The 11437-nt window shown below is 43.7% G+C and overlaps 1 protein-coding gene and 1 long non-coding RNA gene across 2 annotated transcripts; one reads left to right on the top strand and one right to left on the bottom strand.

Moving 5' to 3' along the window:
- The first annotated feature begins 1925 nt into the window (after window positions 1-1925).
- On the top strand, window positions 1926-2566 carry LOC146363567 (uncharacterized). The gene is made up of 3 exons (XR_014799304.1): window positions 1926-2040; window positions 2127-2244; window positions 2376-2566. It is a non-coding gene; the product is annotated as an uncharacterized LOC146363567 (long non-coding RNA).
- Window positions 2567-9602: 7036 nt separating this feature from the next.
- On the bottom strand, window positions 9603-10444 carry LOC146363566 (paraneoplastic antigen Ma1 homolog). Its single transcript, XM_084918988.1, has 3 exons — window positions 10204-10444; window positions 9859-10116; window positions 9603-9712 (listed from the first exon to the last, which is right to left on the bottom strand). Exons 1-3 carry the CDS (start codon window positions 10442-10444, stop codon window positions 9603-9605), a joined length of 609 nt encoding a protein of 202 aa, XP_084775114.1.
- Window positions 10445-11437: the final 993 nt, after the last annotated feature.

Genomic DNA, 11437 nt, shown 5'->3' with positions numbered 1-11437 from the left:
GCCATCAGAGGAACTGCAGCCTTTGCCGCTTCTGTTTCAGCCCCCTCACTTGCTTTAAACTTGTCAATTGAGTCACACGGAAGGACATGTGGTCGTAATCATTGTTATACAACAACAACATGTGGGAGATAAATCCACATTCCTTTCTAATGTCTGGAGGTAAAATCTCGAGTTTTCAGGTTACTCATCAGTGAGTTGATCATGAGGCTAACAGAGCTCGTTAAACTGAAGATAAAACTACAAAGATACACGGACAGCTGTTGCCTTGACAAACAGATCAATAGAATCAGGAAATATCCAGTTTCACACCATTAACATTATCTTGGGCTAAACTACATTTTTTGCCAATGATACCCGTTTGAATAAAAAGTGATTTAATCCTGGAGTGACATGAAGGTGACAGTGTAAACTGAACAAACCAGAAGACATTTGTGTTTGTTTCTGGAGGAAACAAATGTCCAAAACCAATGAATAAATAACTAATCATCAAGTAATGCATAAATAAATAAATAAAGCTTTTTTAGATGCATCAAAAAGAATCCAGGAGCAAGATTTGCATTTAACTGAATTTATTATAAAACAATAAACAAAACGACGAAGCCTGTGCGTCGTCACCTTGGAGATAATATTTAGTCATTTTTCAGGTGACTCTGGTATCAGGATCAAACGATGATCATTTATTTTCTACTTTTAATTTATTTACCTTTCCTGTCAAATATTTCCTTTAATTAAGATGGATTTAATATCCACAGCACTTTTGTTATGCATTCATTTAATGGTTTTCTAAAAAAGCCCTTCATTGTACTTTTCCACCATCACTGTCTGCTGGAGAGCAATCACATGTTCAGTTTTTACTGTGACTTCCTTCTTCTACTGCATGATGGAGTTTCAGTTGTTCCACCTGCAAAGGTGAATTTAATTATTGGAATTTCTGGAAGGTCTTGGACAGTTTTCTTTAATATGAAGTTGTTGCTGTTGAGAGCAGATGTGACACTGTACTGGGGACGGATGATGAGGTGGGATTTCCTGCCATCAGCTAAAGGAGTTCAGCCCTGCAAAACAAAACAAGCTCTTAACCTTTGACACAGTGACCCACGGATCATGTGGGTCATGAACTCCTCTAACACAACACGTCTCATGTGTTTCTTTTATTTACCTGGAAACATTAAAATTAAGCAAGGCTCTGTGGTTGTAAAGTATACGACTTTAAAGCAGTTTAGGGCTTATGTGGGCGTGAGCTCATCCATAAAGGAGTTTTATAGTCAGTTTCCATCTTGGGCTTTTTCACTGGACACCTCTGTGACTCACAAGGTTTTCTTTATATGATGACTTTTCCAGTTATTTCCAAATGTAACCAGGAGGAACAGTGAGCCGATTGTGTTAGTAGTTCCATTCATTCATTTCTTCCACTTCAGTTCTGCAGTGTGGCCCCAGCTGGAGTCTTCAGCTGTCATAGAGAGAGGTGCAGGGTACACCCCGGGCAGGATGGCAACCTGCCGCAGGACTAACGGAGTCAGGAGTTCATCGCCTTCAGATGTTTCCTCAAAGGCGGTATCCTTGGATTAAAGCCTGGATCTCTGCTGCAGTTTAATAACAGCTCAGAGTTATTATTAAAGTGTTGAGAAGTGTTAAAGGTGTGAGCCTGAGCTGCTACTATTCAGTAGTGATGTGACGTTCTGTATCGAGGCTTCGAAGCTTGTGTCGAGTAATTGAGGGGGCGTTTCCGCGATGCGCGGCTTGCTTCATTTATGGGAGGAGCTGAAAATGATGACGTCCGAAGCCTCGCTGCCCGGCTGTACCACGTGACTGGTTCATGAAGTGGTTCGAACTTTGCTGCGAGCTATGACAGCGATATAAACCCCTCAGACTTCATTCAAAAATGTGGGTGTTTGATGGAGAGTTGCGGTTAGTGAGAGTTTGGAGAGAGTTTGGAGGTTTATGAGAGTGAGGAGAGAAAGTCAGGAGAGAATGGAGCCGGCTAAGAAGAGGAGGATGTCCTCCCCTGTGTGGGAACATTTTGATCTTATTCCTCCCAACAAGGTATGTAAATTTCTACAGAAGATGTATTTTCATAATACTGATGGTGCAATACAATTTATGTTAAGCTTTCTTTACTTTTGTACAAGGTGAAGTGTTTGCTATGTGCCAGGGAGCTGGGATATAACAACAACACCTCATCCATGCTTAGGCACTACAGAGCTTTGCATGAGAATAAGGGGAACACCGATTGTGGAGCAAGACCAGGTGAGCCATCAAATGCCATGATAATATAGCATGCTGTAATGTTACTAAATGATATAACAATATTATACAACTGTTATAAGTTACGTGTGTGATATTTATATTTGTGCTTTGTCTTTATTGTCTTTCCTCAGGAGAACAATCTCAAATAGATGAAGACCTGGTTAGCATGGTGATTGAGGACTCCCAGCCATTTAGCATTGTGGAGGACAAAGGATTTAAAAGATTTGTTAAATCATTAAATCCTAGCTATGTTCTCCCCACTAAAAGGTCATAAAAGCAGTGAAAATTTAGTTTTTACAGAATAAAATGTGAACAGGCAGGACTGAGGCTCAAAGCCTCAGTGTGTAGCTGTCTCAACCTCAACGTTACAAAAGCACAACTACTGTCCACACCCCAACCACACCTCACCTCACAGTAAATGATCATTTCCATTTTAAGCATTTCCAAATAATCATTTTCCATATTGCCAGTATAAATATACACAGTATACTGCATCATTACAATATAGATGTTTTACACACTCCTTTTGTTGTTGACATTTACAGGCTGTGTGCAAAAGGCCACACTCTTCAAATTCATGCCAACTAATATTTTTACGTCCAGTAGGTGTCCTACTAGAGCAAATGAAGCTTCAAGAAGCTTTGCGCTGGAGTGAACCAATTGGATGAAAAGCTTCAGTGCTTCATGAAGCTTCATCTGCCCATCACTACTATTCAGTACCTGCGTCAGGCTGCTGGTCAACATTTTTCTCCTCAGTGACATTTGAAGGCTGGCAAAGGTGCTTTCATCATGAAACGAACATGCAGCGTTTATGCTTCTTCATCCCATGTGGCACTTCTTGATTTCATATGTAACCCAGGTCCCACGTAGCTATGGTAAAGCTAGAGTATATAGTACAATGAGACTGGGCCAGGGTTCGTAGTGCTACTAATAATGATACTTGATACCCTCTAATTGAATTAATAAGGACCACCACAACTGTATTTTATACAAATTAAATCCCTCACCGGGTATTTATTTAGACAAAAAGAAATGAATAAAATAAACAGTTACTTTTATTAAATGAATTGAATTCAAATAAACAAACAAAAATACTGTAAATGTGACTACATGGATTATAAATAAAAGATTATCAAAACAAAATAACCCTTATTCTTATGTGCCAACTGTTATTTCCGTTACAACAGCTCACACCTTTAAAAGGGATGAATTTCAACCTTTGATAATAACTTAGATTACAGCTACACACCAAAACCAAATTTGTAACAGTGGGCCCACACACACACACACACACACACACACACACACTTTAACCTGTCCACACTACACCTGTGGCACGGTGCTTGTTGCAGGCCTGATTCGAAGTTCGGGTGCGGTGAGGCCTAAAACTGATGGCCGCTTCACTCAAACTGAGCAATAAACAAAATACGTGCACTTTAGTTCCAGTTAGTACTCACGAGTCCAATGAGTTTGTTAGTGGGGCAATCAGAAACGGGCAGTTAGTTCAGTAGTGAAGACAGTCAGGGGTGAGAAAACAGCAGGGTCCATCCGGGTAGAAACCTCTCTCTCCCTCTCCTTTCAGAGCGTCCCTCGGCTTCTAAACATATTAAAACACTTGAGCTACAATACCAAATGCTATCACATAACGATTTAGCATTAGCATGCTTTGACTGAAAATCACAGAGCTAAACATACAGCATGGCATCACAGCACATAACGCGGTAAGCTGCGCTAGTTAGCAAGCCGCTAGTTAGCATCACATATCACGCTATTTTATCACTATAACGAATAGTTACAGTACAAATGTCAAGGCACACAGTCTCATTTACCTCTTGCAGATCACAAATAAGTAATATCAGGACCACGGGTAGTCGACCTCAATGATACACTTAGATGCAAAATCCACACCACGTTTGCCTTACGACATCTCTCTCTTCGGACTTAGCTTCTGTGTCCGCTCCCACAGATTCACACAAACCTTACCACTCGTCCCGCCCCCATAGCAGAGAAGAATGACATTGACTGGCTCGTCAGCACAACAACCAATGACAATACAACATTGAGATAACCGACATTAGATGGGTAAATAAACTTAGGTTACACCCCAACATATTTATTCTGCACAGAAAATAAACTCTAAATCATGGAACCCTTTTAATTATTGGACTCTTAACTGTAAATGAAATACATTTGTACCAAAGCATATGATTTTTAAACCCTTTATCAACTATTTATATTTTAACCATTTTTTTATAACAGACTTTTTTCTTTATACTGCAAGCCTGAATAATTTCAGACAGGGCTACACCCTCCCCCTTCTAACCGTGTAGATGTCCTCATCACACCTTTGACTTCTCTTTAGCTTTACAGGGTGATGGTCTTCCTCACTCCCTAAGAACTTCTTCGATGTCTTAGAACGTTCCTTTGGTTCGCTGATGTCTGGAGGGTTCAATTTTAGTTGAATGACCATACCATGGTGCATGATGGTAACAGGCTCACAAGATGGGTGGCCTGGCTTTTCATAGGTCAATCTCATGGGTGGTTTTGGTTTTCTCAGGGATTTTCGGGATGTGGAGAACTGTTCACTCTCATTTCTTGTACCTCTTTGAGAATTGTCACTTCGGGTTCTGTTTGAAAAGGGTGAACTTGTTTCCCGTTCCTCCTCTTGCTCTCCCATAGACTCATTTGTCTCTTGAGCATCATATTCCAGCATAGTAGGTGTATCATCTCCAGATGAGTTTTCACTTTCACTTTCTCCTACTGGTTGACTTTCTGCTGCTTCAAAATGTTCCTCCTCAGAAGTGTCATCCTCTTCCGAAGTCTGATGTGGCGTTGCCAGTTGTCTCCTGACCTCTTGCACGCCAAAACTTTGAGGATTATGGACAGCTTCAAACATTTCATCTGATGATGCTGTGTCACTTTCTTCAACTGGATCAGGCGGTTTAACTGCTTGACTTTTCTGGGCACGATGTGCTCTGGTTACGGGTCTCCTAATGTGTCCTGTGTCTTCCGATGGATTAGGCATCCTGACCATATAACCAATGGGCAACAGGTGGTCTCGATGGAGAGTTTTGAGTACACCTGGACCATGTTCTGGTTTTACCTTATAAACAGGCAGGTTAGGCAACTTCTCCACTACAACATACGGTGTAGATTTCCAACGATCCTGCAGTTTATGCTTGCCTTTTATTCCAACATTCTGAATGAGAACCCTGTCTCCCTTCTCCAAAGGCAGATCTCTCACGTGTTGGTCATAGTGTGCTTTGTTCTTCAGATGATTTTTTGTAGCTGCATTTGATGCGAGTTTGTATGCGTCCTGCAACTCTTTTCTCATCCGTGAAACATACTGTTGGTAGGAGGACTCACTTTCACCATTTGGCGAGATTCCAAAGCAGACGTCGATGGGCAGTCTAGCTTCTCTCCCGAACATGAGATAATAAGGTGAGTACCCTGTGGCATCACTCCTTGTACAATTGTACGCGTGTACCAGGTGGGTGATATGCTGGCTCCAACACTGTTTCTTTGCAGTGTCCATGGTACCGAGCATTGCTAGAAGGGTTCTGTTGAATCTTTCCGGTTGCGCATCACCTTGCGGGTGGTAGGGAGACGTTCGTGACTTCCGAATCCCCAACATGGACAAAAGCTCTTTAATCAGTCGACTCTCAAAGTCTCTGCCCTGATCAGAGTGTATTCGTGCCGGTAGACCGTAGTGCACAAAGTACTTCTCCCACAGGACTCTTGCAACGGTAATGGCTCTTTGATCTTTGGTAGGAAATGCCTGTGCATAACGTGTATAGTGATCTGTCACAACTAACACATTTGCAACACCTTTAGAATCGGGCTCTATCTGTAAGAAATCAATGCAGACCAAGTCTAGAGGGCCATTGCTTGTTATCTGATTCAAGGGCGAGGCACGCTGAGGGAGCGTCTTCCTGGAGATGCACCTCCCACAAGTGCGAATGTACTGCTCAATCTCAGCTGCCATACGAGGCCAGTAAAACCTCTCTTTAATCAGTTCTGTTGTTCGCTCTGCTCCCATGTGCCCACACTCATCATGCACAGACCTTAACACCATAGACCTGTATCTTGCTGGCAAGACAAGCTGCCGGCTTTGTTTTCCACACATTTTTTCTTTTACTCGGTAGAGTAATCCATCACTCAACTCCAATTTGCGACTTTCACGGAGGAGCATCACAGTCTCTGGCGAGTCAGTTTTAGAGCGAGCAAACCCTTTATTGCTCTTGATGGCTTTCTTCAATGGCCCAATGGTAGGGTCCATATCTTGTGATGTTTCAATGTCTTTCGGACTCAGCTGATCAAGGATGTTTACGCTGAGATTCACAGGAAATGCATAGGCTTCTGGTACTGCAGAGGCAGGAGCACCAAGTTGATCCACCAATCTGTCAGGTTCAACTGCTCCTTCCCTGATGCAGGCTCGTTTACAGAGAGCTTTAATGCCAGCAGGCGGGATGGAAGTCCATTCTCCAACTTCCTCTTGGGCATACTGTCGGGACAGCAAGTCAGCATCAATGTTGTGGCGCCCAGGGCGGTACTGTATGGTGAAATCATACGTGGCGAGGGCAGCGAGCCAGCGATGCCCTACAGCACTGAGCTTAGCCGAGGTCAATACATACGTTAAGGGATTATTGTCAGTCCTGACAATGAACTTGGCACCATACAGGTAGTCGTGAAATTTATCCACGACGGCCCACTTTAATGCCAAGAATTCCAGTTGATGAACTGGATAGTTACGTTCTGAGTCTTTGAGCTTTCGACTTGCGAAAGCTACCGGCCTTAGGCCCTCAGGGTGTTCTTGGTTCAAGACAGCACCTAAACCATTCATGCTGGCGTCCACATGCAAAATGTATGTCTTGGTGGGGTCAGCGAATGCCAATACTGGAGCATTGATCAGACATTCACGGATCTGTTCAAAAGCAGCCTGGCAGGCTGGAGTCCATCGTTCCGCAAACGGCTCGGATGCTTTAAAATAGGTTTGGTTTGGGTCTACACTCTTCTTGGCTTTGGGGTCTTTCCAAGTGGGTGCATAACCCTTGGTGAGTTCTGACAAAGGACGGATAATGGCGGAGTAGTTAGCTATGAACCTCCGATAGTAACCACAAAATCCGAGGAAAGACTTGAGAGGTTTCAAGTGAGTGGGCACTTTCCAGTGTTTCACCACCTCAACCTTCACTGGATCGGTGGCTATTCCATTGGTGGATACAATGTGACCCACATACTTAACTTGAGGACGACAGAATTGGCATTTGTCAATGGAGACTTTCAAACCAATCTCCTCTAGTCTGTCCAACACCTTGAAGAGGCGTTGCTCATGCTCTTCAAGCGTTCTGCCAAAGACAATGATGTCGTCCAAGTACACAAGGGCTTCCAGAAGATGCATGTCCCCAACAGCCTTTTCCATTAAGCGTTGGAACGTTGCAGGAGCTCCAGTGATCCCTTGTGGCATGCGCTCAAATTGATAGAAGCCCAGGGGGCAAATAAATGCCGTCTTTTCCTTGTCCTCCTCAGCCATTTCTATCTGATAGTAGCCACTACGCAGATCTAGGACTGAGAACCATCGGCTGCCTGACAAGGAGTCCAAGGCTTCATCAATGCGTGGCATTGTATACTGATCAGGTGTAGTGCGGTTGTTCAGTGTTCTGTAATCAATACAGATTCTTATAGCCCCATTCTTTTTCCGCACAACAACAATTGGGGAGGCATATGGGCTACGGGACTCTGTTATAATGCCAGCAGCCAACAGCTGCTGTATGTGTCGCCTCACATCATCTATATCGGCTGGGGCTAGTCTCCTTGACCTCTCCCTGAAAGGTCTAGGGTCATGTAGACGAATGTGGTGTTCAACCCCTTTAGCCAAGCCAACGTCCCACTCATGCATTGAGAAGACATTTCTCCTCTCAGCTAACTTCTGCCGAAGTCTACTTTTCCACTCCTCGGGGATAGGGGAGTCCCCAAAATCGAAGAGGTTTGGATCAATTTTCTCAGTGGCAAGGTCAGAGGGTTGGACTGGGGTGACTGTATCCACGGCAAACATTTCAGCAATGACAGATCCCACTGGTATGGAGACTGTCTTGGTGGACTCATTTTGGAGGAGTACATTCAAGCTATTGCTGTCTATGCCAGCATCTGAGAGCACACCTGGCTGTACCAGCACGCCGGCAGGGAGTAACTGGGTAGAGGGTGCATCAATCAAGATAAGGTCTTTGGAGGGGGCACTGTGCCTGTCTACTTTACAGGTGGCATAGCAATTTGCTCCTGGGGCGATAGAGAGAGGGCAGGGCCCTTTCCATTTTATCTGTCCCAGCACATCAGTTTTTGGCAGTTGCTCCTGTGCCCTAATGGGGGCATACACAGACTGAATTCTCATGGAATGAGCTGTGTTCTGGTCACCTTTCATTTGCACCAAGTCCCATAGGCGGCGGAACAGAGACGTATTGGTGCCCACCAACACGGGGGTTTGTTGCTGGTTTTTCGGGTCAGGACAAATCAATGCGAGCACTTCTACTCGCCCGGAGACACCAGTGATCTCCTTGGTAAACTCCATCTCTACTACAACATAGCCTTTATAGGGATACTCTGTGTCAGCAAGTCCCCAGAGTCCCAAGCGAGAGAGAGGTTTTATGGGGACATCTGCCAAGTGTTGGTTATACCAGCTTTCAAAGATAATAGTCACATTAGACCCACTATCAATAAGAGCATCACAGGCCACATCATTGACTTTGACTGTGTGAATAAATGACGGGCCTACAAGACCCTCAGGCAGGCCTGTGTCAGTTTCTGGGACTTCAACCTTGTTGGTCCGAGCAACGCATTGCTCTTCTCCTGTAGGATTTGGGTCCTCCTTGTTAGGACCAGATACTCCTCGTACTAATCGTATGAGTTTTCTTATGACTTTCTGCGGGTTCTCAGGTGCAGTGCACCTTGTAGCTATGTGACCATTTTCTCCACACTTATAGCAGAAATATTCATCACTCTCTCTAGAAGATGATGCTTTGAAAGAAGCAGGCTTGGGGCCAGAAGCTGCTTTGTGTCTGCGAGACTGAGTTGAGTGTTCTTGTGGAAGGTCACTTGTAGACTTCACCGCCATCACACTCATTTTATGTTCTAGTGCTTTCACTTGCTTTCTGAGTGACCGTATTTCACTCTGCGAATCACTTTTCTGTTTTTGCTTCTCTGTTGAGGGTTTGAAAGTGCAATCAGACAGTGGTTGAATTCCTGAGTGGTTTCTTTCCTCTAACTGTGCTCTCAACTCTTGAATCTGAGCTTGCAGTTCACTCTGAGTGACCGCTTCAGACTCTCTCTCTTTTTCCACCTGAACTGTGCGAACCCTTTGGTGACCCTTAGATGTGGTCTGGCTTTGTTTGGCTGCTTGGCGGCCTTCCTCTTCCATCACCTCTCTTAACAAGTTCAGGAATGAGGGAGGATTTTCCATTCGCTCCCTTATTTTCAACTGAAGCAACATAAGCTCAGAAGTGGATCCTTTAACTAACTGCTCTAACCGAGCTTTGTTAGCAGTGCTAACTGGTAAGCCACCTCCCTGGACTACTTTAACAAGAGACCTCTCTAATCTTCGCAGAAACTCAGACAGGTGCTCACCAGGCTGTTGGTGAAGGGCTCTGAATGACAGGTAGAGCTCCTCTGCGGACTCTACTCTGCCGAAAATGGTCTCTATGGCCTCTATGTAATCCTGGGAACTAGCATCAGGTTGAGTCAGACGCACGGCCTGAATGATCTCCAAGGCAGGCCCTTTGAGACTTTCCAGTATGCGTCTACGTTTTTCTTTATCGGAGCACTCACCTTCATCTACTAGAAGTGTCGCTTGCTCCAACCAGATATCCAAGACTTCTTCCCCAGCTGGGGTGGGAATGACCCCGGAAAATGTCCTTAGACGTCTATATGGATGGCTTTCAGGCTGTTTGTTTGTTCTGACTATTAACTCACCTACTGCACGGATGATGGCTTCAGAATTACCATCCACTTCCCCTCCGTGGGTGCGTAACCCTTGGATATCCTCTAAGGTTTTCCCTTCATTCTGCAGAAAAGTCAGTAACTTCCCCTCAAAGTCATCTGGCTGAGGTTCAATGTAGTGCACTGCTTTCCAGCCACTTCCACCACTTATTGGCATTATCTCTGGGGGGATTGTCATGGGGTTTATCTCCTCACGACACTCACACAACACCATTAATGACTGAAGTTGAGAGTTAAACATTTTTCCCTTAACTACTACTTTTCCCAAAGCTTTGATAGTCCCTGCTGTTTCTTCTATTTCATCTCTCGAAACACCTTCCGGTACCCCATACAATAGTAGAGCATGTTTCAAATCTATTGATTCCCCTTTGCACCAGTTGACCAACTCAAGTTGTGATGGTCTGCTCATTTGTTGTGTCATCATTGCTAGCTGGTCTTTTTTTTTTTTTTTTTTTTTTGTTGCACGTTTGACTACTTTAACAGTTGTGGGGTCGACTTGTTTTCCTCTTGGTCCAAAAATAAATTTAGTTTACTTTAGTTGACAATCCCAGCGGTGCCTCCATTTATGTAACCCAGGTCCCACGTAGCTATGGTAAAGCTAGAGTATATAGTACAATGAGACTGGGCCAGGGTTCGTAGTGCTACTAATAATGATACTTGATACCCTCTAATTGAATTAATAAGGACCACCACAACTGTATTTTATACAAATTAAATCCCTCACCGGGTATTTATTTAGACAAAAAGAAATAAATAAAATAAACAGTTACTTTTATTAAATGAATTGAATTCAAATAAACAAACAAAAATACTGTAAATGTGACTACATGGATTATAAATAAAAGATTATCAAAACAAAATAACCCTTATTCTTATGTGCCAACTGTTATTTCCGTTACAACAGCTCACACCTTTAAAAGGGATGAATTTCAACCTTTGATAATAACTTAGATTACAGCTACACACCAAAACCAAATTTGTAACAGTGGGCCCACACACACACACACACACACACACACACACACTTTAACCTGTCCACACTACACCTGTGGCACGGTGCTTGTTGCAGGCCTGATTCGAAGTTCGGGTGCGGTGAGGCCTAAAACTGATGGCCGCTTCACTCAAACTGAGCAATAAACAAAATACGTGCACTTTAGTTCCAGTTAGTACTCACGAGTCCAATGAGTTTGTTAGTGGGGCAATCAGA

The sequence above is a fragment of the Perissodus microlepis genome, chromosome 22 (assembly GCF_051167445.1).
Source record: "Perissodus microlepis isolate ML-2025 ecotype Zambia chromosome 22, ASM5116744v1, whole genome shotgun sequence".
Lineage (NCBI taxonomy): Eukaryota > Metazoa > Chordata > Actinopteri > Cichliformes > Cichlidae > Perissodus > Perissodus microlepis.
The sequence above is the reverse complement of the archived record's forward strand: the minus strand, read 5'-3'. Positions and strand labels throughout refer to the sequence as shown.